General features: G+C 44.6%; 1 protein-coding gene across 1 annotated transcript in view; it reads left to right on the forward strand.

The window, feature by feature from the left end:
• The window catches only part of LOC119442816 (ATP-dependent RNA helicase DDX42-like), a 41,466-nt gene extending 18,668 nt beyond the window's left edge, over positions 1-22,798 (forward strand). Inside the window, exons 11-19 of the mRNA XM_037707849.2 lie at positions 3,370-3,417; positions 5,400-5,597; positions 6,477-6,557; positions 7,048-7,149; positions 10,277-10,378; positions 11,527-11,651; positions 17,616-17,732; positions 18,930-19,151; positions 22,124-22,798. Coding sequence (XP_037563777.1) covers positions 3,370-3,417; positions 5,400-5,597; positions 6,477-6,557; positions 7,048-7,149; positions 10,277-10,378; positions 11,527-11,651; positions 17,616-17,732; positions 18,930-19,151; positions 22,124-22,468 — 1,340 coding nt within the window. The 3' untranslated portion in view covers positions 22,469-22,798. The remainder of the gene's footprint in view (positions 1-3,369; positions 3,418-5,399; positions 5,598-6,476; positions 6,558-7,047; positions 7,150-10,276; positions 10,379-11,526; positions 11,652-17,615; positions 17,733-18,929; positions 19,152-22,123) is intronic.
• Positions 22,799-25,663: the final 2,865 nt, after the last annotated feature.

Consider the following 25,663-nt stretch of genomic DNA (forward strand, 5'->3'; position numbering starts at 1 on the left):
ATACACGATTCAATATACCTAAATTTCATTGCCACTGCAAAGGAATGTAGAGACAATTGTATGCAGCTACTTGCAAACACACCTTTCACTTGAGCGTGCCTCACCTCCTCTAGCTTGGCCATGGCTACACATAACTGTCAGTGCCAGTGGCGCACCGACGGGGGGGGATTCGGTAGTTGGAACCCCCCCCTGAGGCCGACTTAACCCCCCCTTTTGTTTAACCCCTTTTCTTTCCTTACGCATTTGAGTACTGCAACTAAGATGTAAGACGCGCAATCGTCTGCACACTCGCAAAAAGCGCATTTTTTTGACAATTTCCCGTGAAGAAATCGAAATTAGTGCTGTTTAGATGGTATTGGAAAACTGTCAACCCCCCCCTGGCAGAGATCCTGGGTGCGCTACTGGTCAGTGCGTCTGAGCCCATGCGCAGCCCATGCGCGCCCTATCTCAGCGATAATCTATGATGGGTGCAAAGGTTGAGTAAGCCAAAATAGTCTATCTTCATGTGCAGAGATTCATGCAAATTTGCAGATTATTCGGAACTATGCAGTATTATGACAGAGTCCGCCTTAGGTTGTGGGCAACCAATGGCTCGAGGCCTCTCGTGAAAAGTCCCTAATTTCATTCGATGACCGCAATAAAGAAAACTAACGGGCGTTATGGCATGCCACACCAATGCTTGCATAGCTTTTCTACCTTGTTTTTCTCTTCGTTTCGCGGCACGGATGACGCTGTGTCGAATAGCTGTTTGCTTCATGTGCTCAGTTTTCCCGCATGTTTAGTGCTGGAGGCCACATAATCTTGAGTTTCAAAAAAACGTTGAAGCGAGAGGCAGACGAAGCGTTCGCTTCTCTCTGCCTGTGCTCATCGTAATAGTGGCGTTGTCCCACTACGGGCAACACTGTCAGCCACAGCGGTAGAGTAGACATGAAAGCTTCTCAGGCTACACTTCGTACCGCCGAAGTGAAGATATCATCAACACCGCATGAAACCGTATCTGTGGTCGCCGGCTCTCAAACTCAACAAAATGATTTTTTTTTTCATTTAAATTACTTTTTTCTGGTTTTGCTACAATTTGGAAAATCTTGCAGCCCATTTTGTGTAAAAAAAAAAAAAAATCTGTCGGCGACTATGCTTACTTGCATAACAGGTCAGATTTCAATGTAATGAAGTAAACTGCCCATTTTACCAACTTTGGTATATTGAGGTGCAACAGTACTGGCAAATGTATTGGGGTGTGTTTTGACGTTTGTTCTTCAACTTGTTTAATTTGGCCCGTTGATAATTCAGTCAATTTCATCGTTCATGTCAAGGTCGAATTAATAGAAGTTGACTGTACGGTTAGTTTCACTTGTATGGAACCATGTTGCAGTCATTGAGTTTTGCTGATGTAATGACAGCAGCTTCCACTTACATTACATCATTACATTACATTACATTACTTACATTACATTACATTACATTACATTACATCGGGGACCTGACTTCAGACATGATCAAGCTGGGGTCTAAGGGGACGCCACAAGGGGCAGTCATATCCCCAACCCTCTTTAACCCCGCCATGATTGGTCTATCCAGGAAACTCTCTGCTATCGACGGTATCAGTCATACCATATACGCAGACGACGTTACCATCTGGTGTACGGGAGGTAGTGATGGACAGGTAGAGACGGCCCTGCAAGAGGCGATTGATGCTACCGAGAGATACCTCGAGTCCACGGGCCTTCGGTGCTCACCTCACAAGTCGGAACTGCTACTATATCGACCCAAGCGCAGAGGCCCCAAACCAAAGGGATGGAAGCCACTCGCCGAATGCGACATCAAACTACGGACAAACGACGGAGGCTATATTCCGAGGGTGGATGCCATCCGGATTCTCGGCATTATGGTCGAGTCGAGTGGCTCTAACAACCAGACAGTGCTGCGTCTCACTAAGAAGACGGACAATGCCATCAGATTAATAAGAAGAGTGGCCAACCGGCAGCAAGGCCTCGGAGAAGACAACCTCGTGAGATTGGTGCATGCGTTCGTAATGTGTCATTTCACTTACGTCGCGGCCATGCACAACTGGCAAAGATCGGAGCGGGATAAGCTGAACGCATTAATCAGGAAGGCAATCAAGAGAGCCCTCGGCCTCCCCATATACACACACACGGAAAGCTTACTTCAACTCGGCATGCATAACACGCTCGAGGAATTGGCGGAAGCGCAGGAGAGGGCCCAGTTCGTCAGGCTATCTACCACACAAGCTGGAAGACACATCCTGCAGGAGCTGGGCGTTCCCCCCACAGTAGTCAAAACAAAGTTCTGCAGCATCCTTCGAGAGCAGCGGGACCGCATCACTGTCGCCCCGATCCCACGAAACGTCCATCCGGAACACAACGTGGGAAGACGTCGGGCGCGCGCGAAGGCCCTCCTGGAAAAGGCTCGGGAACGGGCTTCGGAGAACAGTTTTGTAGACGCAGCTCGCTACGCCGACGGACAGGCCTTCGCTGCGGTTAGCGTAGACCATGAAAGTAAAGTAACGAACGCAATCTCGATTCGGACGACGTCCTCTGAGACCGCAGAGCAGGCTGCAATAGCGATGGCCTTATTGGACGACAAGAGGACATCAATCTACAGTGACTCGAGATCAGCCGTTCGGGCATTTGCCAAAGGAACCATATCCGAGCTGGCCCTAGGGATACTAGGAAGCAAGCAGATCAAGCCACACACAGTGATCTGGTTTCCAGCCCACATGGGACAGATCGAGGGTGCCCCGCCGAACCTCAATGAGTCGGCACACAATGCTGCGCGAGGAATTATCAACCGCGTAGCTACGAGTACCAGCGGGCAGCATGACGTTGGGGGTACTGACTATCGGGACTCTCCTCTCTTGTACAACGAAATTACTAAGCATTTTTACTTGGCTCGTAGGATCTACCCCCTCCCGCATTGTAAACTCAATAGACCTCAGGCTTTAACACTAAGGCTTCTACAGACGGGGGCATACCCAAACCCCCTACTTCTTCACAAAATGTACCCCGAAATTCAGACAACAAACACATGTGCACTATGCAATGACTTAGCGAGCTTACCTCACATGCTCTGGCGGTGTCCCGCGTTACGCGGCGATGAAAGCAACAGTTCTTCACGTTGGGATGCGGTTCTACGCAGCCCCAACCTCGAAGAACAGTTATGGGCTGTCCAACGGGCCCGCGACGCGGCGGAGAGGCTCGGCCTTTCTGTCCCGACGTGGGAGCGGCCCGCTGCGCGCTAGCACGCGCCCTAAAGGACACTAATAAAGTTATTCATCCATCCATCCATCCATCCACTTACATTATTTTTCTGCCCATCTTGTGAGTTGTGCCAATTGTTAATTTCTTGCAGAGCCCCAGGTGCGTTCCATCTGTGACCATGTTCGTCCTGACAGGCAGAGTGAGTATCTTGCCTTGCCGTTGTGCTTTCACTGTTTATGTTGCAATGCCTATTTTAAAAGACTGAAAGCATTCAGAAAGCCAACACTCAAACTGATGAACTAGTTACCAGCATAGCTGAGAACATCGAGGCATGCTGTGCTATTGAAAGATGATGGCAAAACAATGTCATAGAGCGGAGATGACAGCAGATCTCTCTCTCTTTTTTTTCCCTCCAATACGACCTTGCAGTATTTTAAATTGTACAGTTACCAATATTACATTTTAGGCACATTAACGAAGCTAACACAAGCCAGCGATGCATCCTACCACAATCGGCCAACTTCACTGGGACAAAAAAAAAAAAAATGCACACCCCGCCGCTGTCAAAATGTGCACGAAACATGTGCCAGCAATTTGAATATGTGTCAGCCAATAAGCGTGCTTCTGTGTCCGCACTGGAGCAACGAATCACGGTGCTAGTTTTTTTTTAATTTTTTAATTGCTTATCTTGCTTTTATTTTTGCATGGCGCAGTATCTGAAATATCTGTCTGAAGCTCATCTCTCCTCTTTATGATGGTTCCGAAATGGCGGTGTTACGTCAACGGAAAGCTGTGCATGATTAACTGGAGCAATGGGTGGTAAGCCCACCGCTCCAATCAACCGATCAAAATTTTAGATTTGAGACCGGGAGTGGTGGGCAGTAAACCTCAGCGGTGGGCGGCATTTCCACTGTCACTCACCGTAAGGAGAACCCTGGCATTCAATGTGAGCTCCAACGCGCAAGCCATGGCGGGAGCACTCTCCCTGCTGGTGGCGCTACCATGTAGTGCTCTCAAGGAAAATGTTGAGATGGTTTCACCATTCCAGCAATGCGTACCCTGTGCTTTTCATCGTTTACTTTCTTTTTAAAGTGACTGACCCGCCGAGAAGCGAGGTGTCCTTACCTTTAACGCAGTGTGCTTTGTCATGGTGCACTGCTGCCTTAGCTTCACAAGAATTCTCTCTCTTTTTGCAATAGATCGACAGCAGTGTTTGAGAAAGATAATAGGCAACCATGGCAATAAGCAGAAGCCACCAAATGTGCCTCTCGCAGTTTATTTTTGCTTCATGATGAAAGCAGATGACAGAAAGCGTAAGGGTATGAGCGTTGCTGCATTGGAGAGGGATACGATAATTGAATGCCTCAAGTTTATGTTGAGTGAGTCATTCCTGGGTGAAAATCTGTAAAGCTTGGTTGTGTTCTCTATATACTTGCAAATGGTCAGTAAACAAAAACAGCATTCTTGACAAACATGACAAACAACAATGAAAGCTTTGCTTAGCCTTAAACCGATTCCCATTGCGCCTGGGGTCTACAAATCTTTTCTCCAGAGTGTAGTACATTAGTGCCACCAGCTTGATCGCGAAAGTGCTCCGACCATGGTTCGTGCTTTGCTGCTCATACTGAACGTGACATTGCCTTGATCCCTTCTTCTTTTCTTTTTTCTTCTTGTTCTTCTCAGTTTCTCTTATTAGGATACTAAATTTGTGTCGATTGTCAAGGGATGTGGGCAGCCTATGTAAGCCTTTAGCGTGGAATGTTTGAAGTTTAATACTAATTCCACATTACACTTTTGATGCAGTTAGAAACCAATAAAATGGGGCATTTCTCATTTTATGTAGACTTAAAGAATATTCAGCCTGGTTCGTGGCTCACAGACTGGTACTAATTGGGACCCGAAGGATATAATTCTCACCATTAAATAGTGCAGCAGTTTCCCCAACCTAAATTACTGCACTCCATCAGTCCTAGGAGTGCTATATAGTTTTATCTTTGCACATCGAGCAACCTTTAGTTAGGTCCTACACTCGAGCATTGAGACAGACTCACATAGGAACCAGCTGTCTTTCTTAGGGAAGAGCCTAATGTTTGTAGTGCACTTGGTGTTCCTTTTACCTACCTCTTTTTGTTTGTCAGTGAATCACTGAGTGTGAGATGACTTTCTGGTTTGTTCATGTAGCCCTCATGTTCAGTGCTACATTCAAGCGCAAGGTGGAGCGGCTGGCACGCGATGTGCTTACGGACCCAATCAAGGTGGTTCAGGGTGATGTGGGAGAAGCTAACGAAGATGTGACACAAATTGTGCTCGTGATGCCTAGCAACCCACCAACGTCCAAATGGAACTGGCTCACCACACACTTGGTGGAATTCACCTCAGGTGGGGGGAAATCTTACCTTGCTGTCCATGAGCTTTCTGTAGATTCTGTTGTTAGCAGCAGCATTTTAAAAGCGCTGGTTACGTCATGGGAAAGCAGAGTTGGTTATACGGAGAAGTTTATTTTGCATAATAAGTGGGAACCTTTTCTTTCTTTTTTGAAGGGCTGTAAAGATTTGGTGTTCATGTCCTCACAATTTCTGACATCAAGAATACTGTTGAGTCCGCAGTCATTGCACCCATGTTTTTATTGTGACGAAATGTAGAACTCTCTATAGAGCATGGTATTAAAGCTTGTTAATACTACCACAGACACTGCTTCCCATTTCGTGCATTTGCTGTGAAATGTAAAAGCTTGCATATCAGTCTTGTGGGTAAGCGAGCTGCGAGCATTATTCCTACTCTTACTAGCAATCTCTTAAATTCTCTTGTAAATAATTTTTTGTAACTTGCTTTTGTGAGACTTTTCGATATACTAAGTCAGAGAAGCTCAAAATCAAGGTTTTCTTGCAAAATCTCACTTAAGTAAAAGTCCATCTGCACATTGTGATGTCAATGTTTCTTAGTTGTGAAATGGGTGCGCCTTCATTGGTGCTTTTCTTCGTACTGGTGCATTTTTGTATGTGTACACTGTAACAAGTCTAAAAGGGGTTGTATAATTCATTTTTTAAGGTTGTTTATTGTCCTTACTCAGTGCTAGCAAAGCAGAGTTCGAAGTCATGCGTCAGCAGTAATCATTGCTCAAATAATGAATAAGTGTTCCCTTTGCTATTTCATTTCCCTGTACATAAATGCATACGCTTGTGTGGCTGCGTTGAAATGGGCTTTTGTGAAAATCTGTCTTTCTTTCTACTTCTCCTTTCCATTTGGGCTGTGGCACAGTTGGCAGTGTTCTCATCTTTGTCACCAAGAAGGCAAATGCAGAGGAGCTGGCAAACAATCTTAAAGCTCACGACCACAATGGTAAGTGCTGTTCATCACCGAGTCATCAATTCTTTGTCAGACAGGTTGGAACCCATGATCGCGTTCTGTTTGAAAAGACAAAAACACAACCCAAGTGCGAAAAGTAATCACGGATCGCTACTAGCCAGAAAAAAACCAGGCATTGTTTAGGTTGGGACATCTGGATAAGGGAAGGGTGCCTGATGTTAGCCTGTGAAAAATATTGTTTGTAAAGCTTTGCTTGAAATAGCTATTTGTGCATGCATGTTTATGTGTGTAAAACTGCTGCCTACATTTGCTTTATGTTTACACTTCAATGTTTAAGGAGGCAGCAAGACTAGCTAAGCATTTTGCTAAGTTTAGTTAAATATGTTGGCCCTTCACATCCACTATTTTTCATAGTTCCTGACACAGCAACGCAATAACTCTTCAACCTTGTGTGTCCATGAGAATATTATTGAGCAGTGAACTGCTCCCAAAATGCAAAAACACTTTCTTATCCATGTTTCAGTGGGTCTTCTACATGGAGACATGGAACAGAATGACAGAACCAAGGTGATTGCTTCTTTCAAGAAAAAGGAGTTTCCTATTCTTGTGGCCACAGATGTTGCTGGTGAGTCATAACGCTGTGCTGAAAGATGTTCTTATTGCTGTTGTTCTAATTAAAATGTAAAAGACAATTTTTTAATGTACGATTTATTTCCGAGAACATTCCTGCATTGAATTAAGGAAAATTGAGCAGAGGATTCTGGAAAGAGTTGCCCTCCTAGCCCTGGCATTTCTATAGGGTACTCGAGAGAGGATCTTGGTGTTTTATTTCGAAATGAAGCACATTGTGCTAGTGAAAAAATATACATCATCTGTCAAATGCTTAGGGAGGTCTGTAAGAACTGCGTTTTGTACCTGCTAAAGTACTTCAGCTTGTTAGCTGTCACGTTCATCATCTGGGGCCGTATTCTGAAACGATCCACTTTGGTAATAGTATCACTGTAAGGCGCCCGCTGATTGGCTGGTTGAGCAAAATTGGATGATTTCGTGCTCAACCAGCCAATCGGCTCATCAAATTTTGCTAAAACAGCCAACCAGCGCGCGCCGTTGGCCAAGGCCATAGTATCATCGAAGTGGATCGTTTCAGAATACGGTCCCTGCTATGAGATTGCAAGTTTAATATAGTTTAACATTTACTTAATTGTCCTGTGAATTACTTTGGTTTTGCCTACCATCACATTATGGCACATGAAGCTATACTAAAATGTATGCAGTAAAACAAGTTGACAGCACATAATTTAAATATAATCTGCAGGTATGTGCTGCAGTCAGCATTTTTCATACTGCTAGTAGATGAGAAATGTGATGTCTAAACTCTTGCTAATCATATTCCTAGAACAATATATTAATACTATATATCAATTGTAATTTCTGCAAGCTGTACCACCGCAGCATCTTTGACATGATTAATTTATGTACTAGTATAATAGCACATTTGTTCAAAGCCCTCTGCTAGGGCATACCTTTGAAGTTCCACTTGAATATAAAATGTAAATAAATAGAATGAAATTATATTAAACATAGCCTATTTCTTTCCAGTTACACATATGAAATGCCACTTTTCGACACAGCTTCCACTATATTTTTGAAAGCACATCTTATATGTGAGTAAAAGAACTTGGAGCCCCAAAATTGTAGAACAATCCCACCTATCATAAAAGAAGTGTTTACACAGAACTTTGGACCTCAACTTTATTACAGGGACACTAAAGGCAAATATTAAGTCAATGTGGACTGCTAAAATACCATTCCAGAAACCTCACAGCATTTTTTTCCTGCCAAGAAAAGACTTATAGAGAAAATTGCATCTAAAGGGTCCGCATAACTTTTTAATTATTTTTTATTTAAAATATTTTGAGTATAGCTTTAGCGCAATTCAAGTTGACTGCGCCTGAGCGGAGAGTGGTGACATTGCATACGGCATCACTGCCCTTTACTGCCATCAATGAGTTAAACGACAACCAACAGAAGGCGTTGCTGTTTCCTGCGCAACACGCAAACGCCATGGAGAAAGCGAGCCAAGACAGCGCATTGGATTCGCCGCTGCAGCTGCTCTTGGTCAAGTGGCGTAGACCATTCAAGTAAATTGCGACATCGCATGGAAGGGGCATTCTCTGCTACTTGCAGTTTGTGTGAGTTTCACGAGCCAGGAAAACCAGCGCAGTACTACACGATAACGAAACTAGAAAAACACGAAAGCATAGGTGGCACTGAGTCGAGCAAAAACAAAACCTTTCCACTGACCACGTCGTTGTCAAGGGTAACGTCAATGAGTTCTTTTTTTTCTAAAGTTTGAATAGAACTGGACAAGTAACATTTTCTTCCATCCTTTAATGCAATGCAGTGACCTTTTTATTATGAGTGGTTGGTTACTAGTGACATAATTATAATGAGCAGTGCCTACTTCATCGGGCTAGTACTTAAATGTCCTGGGGGACTCTCAAATTGTGTCCTGCATTTACTTAAATTTCTCGATTACTGAAGCTCTGTTCGCGATAATATTGATGCCTTAAACGTTCTCGAGAATTATTCTATCACTTTAGCTTGACTTTATATTTGCTTTGTGTCCCTTTAAGGATATGGCAACCACTTAGAAAAATTTTTTATTGCATGGGTAAATGTTGCCAAGTCAAGGGCTGTAGATGGTCGATTTCCTGGGTTAATTGATGTCTTGATAGTCTGTCTTGAGCTTTGGTGGAAGTATGCATCCAACCACTCTTACGCGGCAAAACCATGCCATAACTGAGGCCTGCTCTTATACCCTGCGGAGCACAATGCATTTTCTTGAACATCTCACAGCACACAAGCCTTGCACAAGTACTGAAAGGAGACCAAGTTCATTCATTTCTAGTCTGCGTTCTTACCATTGCACCAATCATCACATTTCTCTCCATGTACCTTACAAAGTTGAGAATGAAAAGCTGTTCACTGTGCAGTCTCATTCAATAATAGACAGGCTTAGCTGAACGTCGCTGATGGTCCATTCCACTCACATTTGACTCACTGCGCATTGCAAAGAACTGCATTGATTTTCAATTTTTGGTACGCATGTCATAGCAATAAGCATGATATGATAAGCTTGTCCCAGAGACTCAAGCAACGTGCAGTCAAATTGGCTACGAAACTAAGTTGACACATCGTCACACTCCACTCGATTTGCTATACAGTGGAGTAAGGGCAGCATTCTGCCTTCTGCTGCCGGCATGACCGTTGTGTGCACGCACACTAGCATTCTTGCTGAGCGGATGCATGCAAATTCTTGCAATACATCGGTCCGCAGGGAGCAGACCATAAACGCTCAGCTAAAGCTCTCTAACTTGGCTGCTTATGGGTGGCAGGCTGCTGTAGTAACCTTAAACATGGTAAATTAAATCAATGCTGTGAGTGTACAGTCTTGTATACATCTGTGGCTCCCACATTGTTGTCTCTGTGTCTGAGACATACTTGCCACTGTGTAAATACTCGTATGCATGTTCACATCATCAGCAGCATTACTGCAAGTAGAGCCGACCCCGAGTGGGCCTTCCTTTTTTGGTGAAGGTGTTCTGCTGCGACTTAAAGTGTTCTGCTGCGACCAGGCCTGATGAATGTTGGCCACCATGGTAGTTTCAGTCTTGTAGACATGGCAAACTGGTGCTAAATTCTATTGGAAGTGCATTTCTTCAAGGTGCTATTTTCTCCTACTTGTGCAGCACGTGGTCTGGACATCCCCCACGTAAAGACTGTGGTGAACTATGACATCGCTCGTGACATCGACACCCACACGCACAGAGTTGGCAGGACTGGCCGTGCAGGTAACACAAAACTTTTATTGAGATAGCAATTATATGGTCACTCCATGCGGATTCCTGCCGTCAGCATCACCGTCGCCGTGAGGTTCCGTATAAAGTCCAAGTGCGATAAAATCGTCGCCGTGTGCCGTATACTGTATGTGCGAGTGAAAGCGTGTGAGGGACGCATGCTTTCATGCAGAGCGAATGCATGGGGGAGAGCAAACGCTACGTCTTCCGTCACGCGAAAGGCTGTGGGGGGATGGGAGGGAGTGAGAAGGGGTGACGTTGTACTGTGGCACCAACGGCGTATCTTGCGACCGGGCACAAGGGGAGCTGGCGGCCCAATCTCGCACGCGAAAGGAGGAACGCGGGAAGGCAGTGCGGGAGGGAGGGGGTGCGGCTTCTACTCTGCCAGCAGCAGCGTACTTGTGCATGGCTGCGGGCAGTCGCGCGCACCATATCTGGAAAGCGATCTGCACACGGCTCCTACCTCTGTATGCGCTGTGCTTTCGCCGCTGTTTCCGTTGAAGCGAAAGACAGCACGAACCTTCGCTCACTGCTGCTAAAGCGCTTGCTCACGCCGGCGTTTTGACAGCGGTTGTCTGCAGTCATCGGAGTGTGATCTATTCATGTTTGCTTGTGTACGCTAATCCCGACCACGGCGGCCGCATTTCGATGGGGGCGAAATGCGAAAGCACCCGTGTACTTAGATTTAGGTGCACGTTAAAAAACCCCAGGTGGTCCAAATTTCCGGAGTCCTCCACTACGGCGTGCCTCATAATCAGATTGTGGTTTTGGCACGTAAAACCCCATAATTTAATTTTTTTTTTTTTTTTCACTTTAGAGTTGTCTAAAAGAAAACTCAAGGTGTGTTGAGCACATGTAAGCCCGTCACAGTGTGCATGAAATCGCAAGTTTGTAAGACATACGAGGTATAGATACACCACTGATAAATGAGAGTGTGCAAGGTCACCCGTGTTTTACACGCTTGTATTTGAATTTGTAAGTTGATTTTTAATGTCTTGCTAATGAGGGTGTTCACCTGTTTAGTCATATGCTTGAGCATGTTTAAGTTTAAAAGAGCTCGTCACTACCAGAGTTATAGCTAGGCCGAAACTACTATCTACATGTGCTGAGCACTGCCCATTGCATTGTATTCCCTATTCTAGGTGAGAAAGGGGTGGCATACACACTGATCATGGACAAAGAGAAGGAGTTTGCTGGCCACCTCGTGCGTAACTTGGAAGGGGCCAGCCAGCACGTACCTCAGCAGCTGATGGACCTTGCCATGCAGGTGACAACAAACAACAGTGACAGGTTTTCGCTCTTAGTAGTTGGCTGCATTTGCAAAACAAACAGACCCTCATTTTGGCTGCTTGAAAACACAAGCACCAAGGAATTTTGTTCTGAACATGTGAAACCAAGAGGAACTACAAGCAGCAAGCACATGCATTCTCCATAAAAACCTGCATATTATATGAACCCACATATAATACTGTCACATTGTCGTGATGATAAAGAATCGGACCATGGCACAACGGTGATTCACAAAACTAGCTCTTATTGTTGAGGGAACCAACTGTGCCCCAAAAAATAAGTTATACTCGAGCAGAACGATAGTGATGAGTACATGTGTCGATCATGGAAATGTTATCTGTGGGCCAAGTGCATCGGTTATTTATGCATGACTTGTAAAAAATTCCAGCGTAACCGCTGGTGCCCACGTCCCTTCCCGAATGTACAACACTATTCGCGTTGTGCATGCAGTCTGATTACACAAGGTTCAGCAACATGGGCAACAGATAGAATTGGCAACAACAATCGAGAATGTTCCGACGCATGCACATCTTGCGCTGAGCAATAACTTTCAACATTTGTTAGCTGGTGAAATGCAGTCACCGGAAAAAGAAAATCTAGTATGCATGTCAATACGAAGCAAGATTTAGGGATAGCAGAAAGCCAAGAAAAAAAATAATAAGTTTTATCCACGTATAATACAAGTGGGACAAACTCAGCGAAAACATTTATTTGCATTGGACTTCACACTTCAATGTCCTCAGTTGCACTGTCTTTGACAGTTCCTTATCTGAGAACTCTTCCCAGAGGCAGTCAGCTCCTGCACCATCTAGCGCATTCAAAATGCCGCACTTTTTAAAAGCACAGCACGCAAGTTCCTCTGGGATGCTCGCCTATGAGTCCGCAGTCCACTTGCACAGCGTGGCGTCAATGCCTGCTTCAGCCATTGAGGATGATAGTACAGCCATGCGGTTATAAAGAAACCATAACTTTGAGCCCGATTTTTGGCTCAAAGTTATGGTTGTGTTGTTGTGTTAGCCATGTGTTGTTACCAACAAGAATTTGTCAGCGTACAAACCCACTTATAACGATCCCAGATATAATGATCTATCGGTTATAATGACCACATTTCAGTGCATTTTTGATTCCAACCCTCCCTATGGAAACAGCTTCCAGATACACATTTTTTTAAATCGCCCTACTGCTACGACGAACGCTTCGAACCCAGTCATGGTAAAAAGAGGGCACACGCAAAGTGCCAAAGCAGGGGAAGCACGACCAAACTAAGCACACAGCCTTCGCAATGAGCAGCCGACCACCTCGTATGGATTTTGGAGGCCGCGAAGAACAGGGGCGTAGCCAGAAATTTTTTCCGGGGGGGGGGTTCACCGGCCCGAGAGGGGGGGGGGCAAGCGTCTGCTTTCCTCTATGTGACGGGTTCGATAATAAATATCGGTAGTTTAAGCAGACTCTATACATGTATATCAAAGACATGGGACCCCCCCCCCCTTACGTGTGCTTGTGAAGAAATTAAGTAAAACGTAAAGTAAGCTCAGTAAAATACAGTAAGTACGACAGGTACAGTGGGCGTTTGGAGCAACGGTCTCTCATCGCGCCACTGAATGGACCAGTCTTCGAAAACGCATCATTGAGACGACCCGCCCGATCGGAGAAGACATCATTAATTGTTCATCTCCGTTAAGCGTAGATGGCGTCGTCCTCGTCGGGGCGAAGTGCGTTTCGCAAGTCAAGGACGGCTATACACGTGAAAATGCACGTGTGACCAGGCTATATACCTACTCCCATGCAATAGCTTGTTCGCTGCGTCTTTGCGCTATAAAACTTAAATACGCGCAAGAAAGCGTAATGCTTTTTTTTTTTTTTTTTCGAAGCTTTCGTCGCCCTGCTCCCTCATACGAGAGGGTTGCATTTCCTGCGGCAAGTGCATGGACCGCTGTGTCTTCCGCTGTGTGTGAGCGTGCAGCCGTCATTTGCCTTTACGTCAACAGATTCAGAATTGTACAGAATATTTCACCACACAGCATAGATATGGCATGTGTACGCATATTAAGTAGTGCGTGCAACTCATTTCTGCTTCACTAATTACGCTGGTGCAAACAGGAAGCGGCCTTGTACCTCACAGAATCTCGACTGATTGGTGTACTAGTGATGCAGGAATGAACTCCGGTCTTGTTCAGTGCATAGTGCACATAATCAATTTCTCAGGACGCGTGAACTCCGACGAGAACTGTCGGCGCCTGCAACAAGAGTTTACTTACGTTGTACTGCGCACAGCAGTAATTCATGCTTGTCGGCTGTCTGTTTCGTGCATTCTATTGCGAGTCGGTGGAATTTCACTACTATCATCAACCCCTTCGTGTGTACATTGCTGGTTTTTGATCCTGCGCGAGCGCGGCCTAACCGGCACCTGAAGGGTAGCGGCGGAAATGTATACCGGAAATTTAGGCCACCTGGGTTCTTTAACGTGCACCTAAATCTAAACGGGCCTCGAGCATTTTCGTCTTCATCTAAAATGCGGCTGCCGCATTCTCGCCCAAAACCTCGCAGAGTATCAAAGCCTTGACAAACACTGTTACAGTTTCTTTTTCCATATGCAGACATGATTCGCTGTAAATTACCAACCCAAACGGAAGTGCCCAGGAATGAAAGTGTGATAGTAGCACCGGTTTCTTGAATTATGTCAGCGCGAAGCGACGAGAAAAAAGGGTGTGTAAGTGGGGGGGGGGGGGTTGTACCCCCCCCCCCCTCCGGCTACGCTCCTGGCGAAGAAGGTCACGTTTTTGAGGCATGTCTCCAGGGCATGCGCTGGTGTGGGCGCCACTGCAATATCGAATGCCACAACTGGCGTCAGTCCCATTTTCGTGCAATTGTCCGTGTGGCACCATGTGCATTACACCTCTTTGAACGATTTGGAATGACCACCTATGTCTTTCCACCATGGGAACAATGGCTGCTCAAGCGTTCCTGTCAACGTGGCCTGAGTCGGTGAGAACGCTGCGCCACGCATTGATGCCACGCCATGTTGCAAAGGGTCGGCGGTTACTACGCCGTTATCAGGAGATCACAATTCGGCGGCGCTTCGATTGCGCGTTGCCAATTGCTGATAACGGTTCGTGGTGACGTATTGCCTTTCGAACATCGCATTTTTTTCGCCCAAAGCAAGATAGATGACGTAATTTTACAGCTCTTATGTGGCTGACACGCAGTCGTAATGCCGAGACCATGATGTCTGAGACCTTCGCAGAATGGAGGCATGCCGCAATGGTTTCCAAAGTTTACACTTCCGGGCAACTAGAACGCTTCGCTCTCGTGTATATCACAAGCTCTCGAATAAAAAATGCTGGCTGCGCTTGCAGTTTCGAAATGGCAGGTGATTGGAACCGGGCACCATTTTGAAAGAGCTACATGACGCCGCATTTCGTTCTGCAGACGGACATTTCTAATGGAAGTTTGCAGCTAGGTGTGGGAACGCACCATGAACAAAAATGACACTGAAAATCTGGTTTTCGTACCAAAGTGCCGCTGAATAGTAACTGCTGACGTCAGCTTCAGTGCGGTTAATTTTTTAGAGTTTTAAGGGCAAGTTCATATACAGGGTGTTTCAGCGAACACTTTCAAAAATTCTTAAAGGTTGCCTGTGGCAGATAGCACACTTCTAGTTCATGAGCTGGTCTACTCGAAGAGGCGGACATTACTTGCACAAGAAATTGAAATGCATAATCAAATAATTAACAAAAATTTACTAATTAATTTTTTTACTAATTGCCTGATGGCCCATATTGCAATTTACAAATTGTTGCCGTGGAGTTCGCAAGTCGGATCCACTTGGAACGAATTCTCGGGATGACACCAGTTTCGAGATATTAATTCCTGAACTTTGCGGAGAAATGCGTTGGCATTCCAGTTACTTGCTTAACAAAACATCGTTTTATGCATTGAAGCACAAACTTAACTGGAACGCCAGTGCATTTCTCCGCAAAGTTCGGGAATTAATATCTCGAAACTGGTGTCATCCTCAGAATTAATTCTAAGTGAATCCGCCTTGCGAACTCCACGGCTACAATTTGTAAATTGCAATATGGGCCATCAGGTAATTAGTTAAAACTTAATTAGTGAACTTTTATTAATTAGTTGATTATGCATTCCAATTTTTTGTGCAAGTAATGTCCGCCTCTTCGAGTAGACCAGCTCATTAACTAGAATTGGGCTATCTGCCACAGGCAACCTTAAATAAATTTTGAAAGTGTTCGCTGAAACACCCTGTATAATGAACTACTGATATAATGACCACTTTTCGCGGAACTGCCGAGTTCGTTATAAACGGGCTCAACTGTATTACTATCTCTCTTAGAAAACAACACCCTGCAGTCTTCAATGCTGTTCTGTCCTTGCTTGAATACAGCAGCCCGTTTTTTTTTTTTACTATGTTATAAGAAAGGACATCCAGCCGCCAGGATCACACCAAAACTGTTTGTGCACCACCTGTCCATGAATTTTTGTGCAGCAACTTTTGAAGGGTGCCTTAACCATAAAAGAAAGTTTGATGTCACTGCACAAATGAAGTAGGAGAGGACATTCCAACATGTGATGTATCTCAGCTGCAGTTAGCCCCTTCTGAATCAAGAATTCCATAACCACACATGCTTTCAAGCTCTCCATATTGATTTGACTGCTTGTATTAACACCTACCAGAGGCTGGCACAATCATACTGTGCACCACCAATCCACGAAATCTTGTGGGGTGATTTTTGAAGGGTGCCTGACACATAAAGCAAGGTTTGGTGTCGCTGCACAAGTTTTCAATGTTAGGCCGAGATCTTCGGTACAGCCCTCGTATACCGTATTTACTCGCATAATGGACTCACTCGCATAATAAACACAGCCCCCAGTTGTCCAGTCAAGAAGTGTTTTTTTTTTCTTTTCCTCGCATAGTGAATGCACCCTGAACTTTGCTGCCGTGAAGTAGGAGAGACACGGTACGATTCGACGTCTGATATGTCGTCGGGCGAGCACGCTTGTATCGGACGCCGAATCGTACCGTTTGTCTCCTACATTTATTGCGGCAGCAATTATTGCCATTTTTTGCATTTTTGCCTTCGACGCCGACGATCGCGCCTCAATCTCCTGCGTTCGAGGGAGGAAAGTGGGGAGGAAACGCGCCGTATTCCATCGCGCGTATGGCGGCCGGCGGGAGGAAAGGAGGGGGGGGGGGGGAGTGCAGCAACTGAGCATTGCGTGGCCGCGTACGCCTTGAAAGCAATCTGCGTCGAGAGCTGAGTCTAGCAGTGCAACAGCAGCTTATACCCTTGTGCGTGCTCCGTTCTCACCGCTCAATTTGCATTGAAGCGATACACAGCACGAAGGTCACTTCGCTCGCTGTTGCTGCTGCGCTTCTTCACGCCAACGATTTGACAGTGAGTGTTTGCCTGTGTGCACTGACACCATGCTTGTTAATTTACATAGTTAGCGAATGTTTGCAAGTTTATACGGCTGATAAAACTATTATCCTTACTTCGTGTAGCTGTCCATACATTTGCTATCGCAATCGATGGTTTGCCTTTCGGGCGAAACTACCACTTTTTTAGAGGTGGCTGTGGAAAAAAAATTGCTCAAAATTTTACCCCGCATAATGAACGCACCGCACCCACCCCCCAACTTTGCGCATATTTTTCAGGGGAAAAAATGCATTCATTATGCGAGCAAATACAGTATTCAAATTAAAGCAGTACTCAAGATTTATTTCCTTTTACCACTGCACACCATCTTTCTCAGTGTATACCTTGTCAAAGTTACGAACAGCCATACAGCCTGTCATTACGTCCTAAAGTACTTTTAATGTTTGTGTTAGGCTGTGAAATACCAGCAGGAGTTATTCCTGAGCCTTAAGAATTATCTGCACAAAGCAGTAATTTCTGAATTGGAGTATTTTTCGTTTTTACAGAGCCAGTGGTTCAAGAAATCACGCTTCAAACAAGGCAATGGCAAGAAACTCAATGTGGGAGGCCATGGACTTGGTTTCAGAACAAGGGAGCGGCCGGGCCTTGGCAGCGCCAACAGTGTGAGTGTGTTTGCTTCTCAGACTGATAGCACCATGCCTCTTAGTGTAGTGTGTGAAAATCGAGGATCAAAGTGTGACGGTTTATTCCAGGCTCCTTTTGAGAAAACAATGTGGCATGCCTGCACATCCCATTGGCCATTGTCTAACAGTGACCAAAGTTTTGGCTGCCAAGGACGTCTTGCCCCAGACATGATATGCATAACCTGTCTGTGTTGAATGCTGCCGTGATCAAAGTTGCTGCTGTTTTCATTTTCATGCATGCCTTCACTTTTATTTATGGTTAGTGACACAGTGTTCTTAACTCTCTATACGTCATGTAGCTGCCAAGTTTAATGACGAAGCAGTCTAACTCCACACCAAACTGTGATTCTTTAACACTGTTATTTTCTGCCACCTGTGGTTGTTAATCTCTTCAAAATCAGCATGCTTGAAATGGTACATTCATAAAGCAAGTCGAAAGCATCTTGAAGTGAAGTTGCACAGGCATAAAAACTTGACTGCCACTATGGGCTGCTTTTTAAGCTGCTCTGAGATTACTTGTTTTCTAGACATCACTCAAAGTTAGCAAACTTCAAGTCTTTACTTGGGTGAGCACACATCAGTTGTCTCTGTACTACCAGGATTTCCAGCCTGTCACAAGCCTGACTACCAGCAACCAGCAGTTCAAGCCACACATGACCTGTGCAGTGTAGATTGCTGTATTGTGTGATACCTGGAGTACATCAGGCTGTGCGTTCAGCAAACACAACCCATTTCCATTGCAAATTTTTAGCGCATATCTCGTTTAAGCTCAATTCCAATGAGCAGGTGCAATTAGTGCCTGAGTGCAGAGGCTGCTTGTACAAGGCATCTTACCCAGTGGTAGAAATTGCTCATGGTTGAGCTATTTTGCATGAGTGATGGTAAATTGTTGCATAGGACGTGTTTAAGGGTGATGGAAAGTGTTGTGCAAGTGTAATTCATTTTGTCATTCAACAATTTGCTATCACTTGTACAAAGTCTTTATAGCATTGGGTAAACTTACCCATGGGTAAAATGCTTCCTTCAAGCTGCCCCGGATAGTTAATGACAGCTTTCTTTGCCTGCAGATCCTTCATGATTTGTTCGAGAATGAGTGAATGATGGAGTAATATGCAGAGAAATCAGTTTGTCTCCTAAGCTCTCTGTGTAAAACTGCCGTTTTGTTGATCTAAACAGAGTGGTGGACTCCAGAGGCAGGCTCCTGCAGCTGGACCCATGGCTGGGCTGGGCAGCTATACCGCGAGTGTGCTCTCAGGACCGAGGTTTGTGGCTGCTTCAGGAAACAAGACTTCCTCTGACATTAGTGCCAGCAGCAATGTAACCTCATCCGCCTCCATGCCTCGCCACGGGGCCGGTCCTCAGACAGATAGGCTGTCCTCCATGCGGGCAGCTTTCCAGGTAAGCACTTTTTCTTCTTAATTTTTGCTCAAAGACCTACTTCGCTTTTACTTGAGGTCAATAACATGGATTGGAGCACATATGGCACGCATTACTAAATCATAAATGGGAGCCTAGCGGTACAGTAAAACCTATTCATTCGACCTTTATAAATTCAGAAAAATCGGATAATTCAGACTTGTCGTCTGGATCTGGCAGGTGTATGCATGATTTAATGCAATCAAACTCACGTTAATTCAGACGTATTTGGCCGCACATTGGTTAATTTGGACAACTCTTGGAGTTCAGGGAGTGCCACAAATGTGCGACGCAAAACAGTAATAACAGCTCTAGCGCACAACTAAAACAAAGCGGCGGTGTTTGCATCGCCATAGTCGTCAGATAAAATCGTACGTGAATGACAGCACTGCAGAACGCTTCGTGCCTATTTGGGCATTTGAAGCCTTTATTCTTGCATTTATCGCCGCTGCATAACACTGCGTTGGCCATGTGCCTTTATAACTGTGTCGTCGCCATCTGTAGTCTGCAGCGGTTGCGGCAAACAGCTTCGTTATGACTCTGTGCAAGTCTGCCACGTGCCTTCAAAGTAGTGTAGTCGCCATCCATGATCGTGTCGATAGCGACTGCTTTTTTGTCCGCAGTTGTTGCAGCAAATGGTAGTTTCGTTTTTACTCCGTGCAAAGCTGCCCGCGATGAAGAGCACCGGCTACATCATGATGGACGGACGATGTGTTGGCGAACAGTACACTAGCGAATAAATAATCGGGTTGTACGTGCGGTAGTGAAAAGTATGTCTTAGATGAAGACGTGCGCCTCGGCCTTGCTGCAAAAGAAGTCATGAGGCATTCGCAGCTGCCAGTGCTAATCATTCACAAGAGGACGTGAATTGCAGCTTCCACACTGCTTTTTTTACAATATAGAAACGGGATTTGCTGATTCATTCAGTAAATAAAAGCGTGTTGATATATAACCATTTGTTAATTGTTTGCTTGATACCCTCGATAATTCGACATTCGCTTAATGTAAACATTTATTTTCGGTCTCGTGAAAACCGAATTAACAAGGTGTTACTGATGGGGCAGAAATTTGGAGGTTAACAAAGACGCTTCAGCACAAGTTAAGGACCGCATAGAGAGCGATGGAACAAAACATGTTAGGCAATGTTAAGAGAGCAATGTGGATCAGAGAGCAAACAGGTGTAGCCGATTTTCTACCTGACATTAAGAGGAAAGAATGACCGCGATTAGGAACAAGCGACGGACTGGATGTTATTTGGTGCCTAATGTTATGAGAGACGATCGTCTTGAAGATTCCGAAACAGCGCTTTGAATGTGGGTATCGCCAGAGATCGCGGCGAATCGACAGGTTTCGTCCGCAGTTGCCAAACGGTATTTTCTATGCGTGCGTGAGAACCGCAAGGTCGCCGTGCAATCACGTTGAGGAAAGACTCAGTGCAAAGAGCGGTTGTGCACCGGCGATGGGCGGCGATTGGCTAAACGGGATGTAGTGAAAAACGCGTCTCAGGAACACGCGCGCCGCGGCCGCAGGAAGGAAGTCGCGAACTGGTAGCTCTACAGTCGCGATGACGAGAATTGCAGCTTCCGCATTGTTACAAAATAGAAACAATTGCTGGCAAATGCGTGTTGACAAGCATTTGTTTATTGTTTTCTTGAACCCTCGATAATTCGACATTCGAAGCATTTGCTGTGAAATCAATTAACGAACTTCTACTGATGGGGCAGAAATTTGGAGGTTAACAAAGACGCTTCAGCACAAGTTAAGGACCGCATAGAGAGCGATGGAACAAAACATGTTAGGCAATGTTAAGAGACGGGAAGAGAGCAATGTGGATCAGAGAGCAAACAGGTGTAGCCGATTTTCTACCTGACATTAAGAGGAAAGAATGGAGCTGGGCAGGCCATCTTATTACGTAGGGCAGGTAACTGGTAGACAATTAGGGTTACAGATTGGGTGCCAAGGGAAGGGAAGCGCTGTCAAGGACTGCAGGAAATTAGGTGGGGTGATGAAATTAGAAAAGCGTGGTAGCATGATCAAGCGCATGGTAGGGGGGGAGTGGGGGGAAGGTGTGTGTGCAGCTTCTCGTCAAGCCCAGCCATGACTGCGCATGGCTGTCAGGGCCGCACGCGCCCTATCTTTGAGGTAATCTGCAGTAGGTGCAAAGTTGGGTGAGCCGAGATGGCTGTGGTTTCAAGTGTGCTGTCTTCTCGCACATTTAGTGCTGGAGGTCACGCAAGGCTAGAGAGAAACCGGTTTACGATTTCATTCGAACCTTCATTACACAGCTGCATTTGGACTGCTAGGAGTCGCTTGTTGCGTCTAGGAATCCCCAAATGACTTTCTTCCTCAGTTTTCTTTTTTGCAGGCATCTCATTTATTGAATAGTATGAACCATTTGGTACGTTTTACCACAATATTCTCAAGGCAATAAAGCCAGCTAAACTGTGTGTAAGGAATATATGTCTAGCCAATTCTTACTGATGTACTTTACTTCAGTGTTCTTTTCACTCTTAAATCAAACAACCCTAGAGATTCTCGTACTATACAGAATGTTATGCACCCAGCTGTGGCTGCAGGTATTGCATTTCAGTGAATACAACATTAATATTGGAGCTGTCGCATTTTAATCTGTTTTCAGATGACATTAATCATAAGGCAACATTTATGTCAGTTATAATAAACTTTGTAGCTGTATGCAAAATTTGTGTTGCTCTATCTACAATGGTTACTGCATGGGCTTGCATTTGTTGTTCCAATGTAAAGGCAAGACTCCTTATGAAGCAAAGCGTATGTAACTAAAATTTTGTCGTTTCAGATAGTTTACCTTGCCGGCGTTTGCCATTATGTTCATCCGTGTTGTAAAATCCGGAAATATCATGGTTTCCTCGATACAGCCTATGTCTTGATTTGCAACACATCACACGCAGTGACCTTGTGTGCATTGTATTTTACAGGCTCAGTACAAGTCTCAGTTCACAGCAGCTACGGACACTTCGTGGAAGCTCGGACTGCCACGTTCACCACCCCGTCGACCACCTTCGCCACCGCGCCACGCACCGTTCACTCCTCCTGTTCCATTCGCTGTACCTTCGCCACTGCAGTTTACGTCACCAGCCTCCAAGACCGAGGCACATCAAGATTCACAAGGGAGCGACTCCAGCACTCGTCCTCATTCTCAGGACAGTTCGAGCCAGCACAGATCTTTCGGCTCAGACTCGGGGCAGCAACAAGGACAGCAGCCGAGTGGCACCTCTAAAGAGGAAAGGCGGAAGAACAGGAAGTCACGCTGGGATTGTTAGGTCGATGCTTTTTTGTTCAGTGGTGTGATGTACTTCAAGGACCATTTTAAATAGCCTACCATACATATTCCTTGATAATTACTGTGCATGCATGCTTGATACCGAAAGCCAAGAAAGGAGAAGTCAAGGACTGCACCGCTGTTATGGCTTCACTCTTCAGTGTGGCTGAGCTTTGTTCCAATCATGTCACATTTCTAATGTCATATAATATTAAGCGACACGGCATGCTTCATGAACCTGACATTACCTTCTTTTTTGTTTGTAGATTTACTCATTGTGCATTCATCAGTTGTTGCTATACCCCAAAAATAAACATATTTTAAAAAATCATGCAGTTTGCAGTCTGACTTCATTTTAACTTCATTGCTGCACCATCGCTGCAGCAACACTGCAGTATGGTCCTGTCAGAATCTGCTTTCAGTAAAATTTTCCAGCTATGTGCTTTTGGTGAATTAACTTCTAAAGCATAACATATTAACCCATTCGCTTCCACAGCTGGCGATCCGCTGGCCACGACGGCCAAGGCCAAAGTCGAAGTGACCGGAGATTCGCCGGACACTCTATGAATGGCTATTTCTGGCTATTTTTCATAGATGGCAGCACATTGCAGGTTCTTTATTAATTGTTTTGGGTTTCTTACACTAGATCGGCATATTTGTCTACACTTTCAGAAGGACTTTGTAAAACAATGGAAAGCTTCCTGCTCATCAGACTCCGCTTTGTTGTTGTAGCCGTTGCAACCAAAGTATGAGGGTAAAATAAAAGTGTACAAGCTTCCGAGTGGACTCATTGTATTCCGCACATACCACTGAAAACTGTAAAGCAGAACCATTCGATGCTGTTCTTAGTTTTATAGGGCCAAGTTTGAAAGTCTAAGAGGCGTTCTGAGTGCAAGAAACGCAAAATTATGCACCACGTTCTGCAAGTTTAAAACTTTTTTTCTTCTCACTTTCTAGTTTTTTAATGCATCTGGCGTGGAAGGCTTTTGTAAACAAAATAAATCAGACATTTTGTAAATACGATGTCTGTAACAGATGTTAGAGCAATTTTCTTATAACGCAGAACACGCTTAATGAAGCAGGAAAATGTGCCGTGGAACACTAGGCACGACAGAGCACCGAACAAACGGAAGCGAAGGGGTTAAAAGCGCATGCCCCTACATATCAAGGTTCAAGGTGCTGATTCAAAGTATACTGAATGAAGGTGGCTCAGCTGTTAAATTTCATGCGATTGCCCTCTTTAACCTGATTTTGTGCTTTACAGCTCGGATGTTGCAGTTGTAAACCTGAATTTAACAAAGTTGCACTTGCAGCCTAACGCTTTCGAACGCATCAAATTGAGGTTTATGTGTGTCAGCAGTGCATGTATGGTTTAATAGGTTCCCATACCACACAGCAAAAGCACTTTAAATAATGTGATTTTTTTTTTGTTTTGCTTTAGAAAAAGCTGTAATAACACTAAATCAAACGGTGTTTCTTGCATGAAGAAACTCACTGTGTTTGTTGGCACATACACAATATGTAACAGCATGACAGATTCCTATGGAAACTATGGTAGCTGTGAAGGGGACCTATTTTATGTGGAGAAATGCTACAGTTATTGTTTGTATCATGGTTGAAAGCATGGAATTCTTCTTTCCTTGATTGTTGAAATGGCATCTTCAATTACGAGGTGTGATGCAAGGATGAAAGAGTGCCGTGGTCTCGTTGCAATGTGCCCATGTATGGTGTGCGTCCCGATTGGGGCACTTGTAGGTTTATTTCACTGCACATTATTGGCTCCATATAAAGGTAATGTATAAGGGGTAGGTATCAGAATTGCAGAATGGCCTTCCATTCCCACTCTATTTCGGAGAGTGGAAATACCTGTTAATTCCACTCCTTTTAAATCCTCAGGACGGTGAGAGTTGTGCCATTCCCACTCCTGGAGTGGCTCAGCTGATCCCTTATGCTCCTTCTATTCCAGTAAATGAAATGCTTTTCTCTCGATAATTGTTTACTTTGTGCACTTACGTGCCTCCCAGCAAAAATATTTTTGAATCTTTAAAGCATTACAAATAATGTTGCATGCTATTTTTTCAAGCATGTACTTTATTCTCTCACTTTTATACTAAGCGAAATGCATTGTTATAGCAACAGCTTCATTTGGGCGAGTTGCCTAATCTTGAACATAACTTGAAGCAGCGCAAAGGGACGAAGACAAGATTAAGCAAACAACCACGATAGGACTAGCACTGACTGCCAACTGAAGTTTATTTGATGAAGCACCAGCCATTTAACATCTGTTGAAAAAAGAATCGTTAGGATTGACTGGCATGTGCACAGGGGCACTACAGGTGTTTATCCCGAGAAAACACCTCTAGCTTTGATAGGGGCACTACAGGTGTTTATCCCGAGAAAACACCTCTAGCTTTGATAGGCTAAGTGATGCCGCTCTGATGCACCTCTGCTTTAGCTATGCAGTATGCCTCTATGATTTCTCTTATATTTCTTTTTATTTTCTCTTTTACAGATTATAAATTGGCTGTTGCTTCTTCAAACAAACTTAAGTTGGCAGTCAGCGCTCATCCAGTCGTGGTTGTTTTCTTGTTCCTGTTCTCCGCTAGCACTGCTTCAAGTTATATTTGCATTGTTATGTTTTTCAAGATGATCTTTCCTGTTTCTTATTTACTAGCACATTTTAACCAGCATAATTTTTATTCAGGCACACCTCTGTGACCGCCTGTTATCATGCTTTGTGGACAGTGTGTGAAAAAACATGACACATGTTCCAAATCACCTTGAACTGGCGGAGTGTTCAACTAATTGTGACATCGTTTTTAGCCTCAATCCATGTGTCATAAATGAAACATGCTCTTGCTAAATTGATATCAGTCTTGAGAACTAAAGGTTGTTGTCTTTAAATGCGCTTAATCCTTGTAATGCAGAAAAGCTTCTGGGTCTTCAGAAATGAGTGTGTATAATGCTCTTTTGTTTGTAATTACCACGCTAGAGGTAGTCACCTGTATGTACTATATGAGTGAAAAACTGAGAAATGTAAAGAATTGGCCAAGTCTGGTTTAGGGTAAGATTGGCAAATATACCGGTTTTGTAGTCTTGTTTAAAATGAACGTTTAGTACTCAAGGGCTGTATGCCCATTCCATTCCAACTCCATTCCGGAACATTGGACTCTCATTCTATTCCCGATTTCATTCT

This window comes from Dermacentor silvarum, chromosome 2 (genome assembly GCF_013339745.2).
Source record: "Dermacentor silvarum isolate Dsil-2018 chromosome 2, BIME_Dsil_1.4, whole genome shotgun sequence".
Lineage (NCBI taxonomy): Eukaryota > Metazoa > Arthropoda > Arachnida > Ixodida > Ixodidae > Dermacentor > Dermacentor silvarum.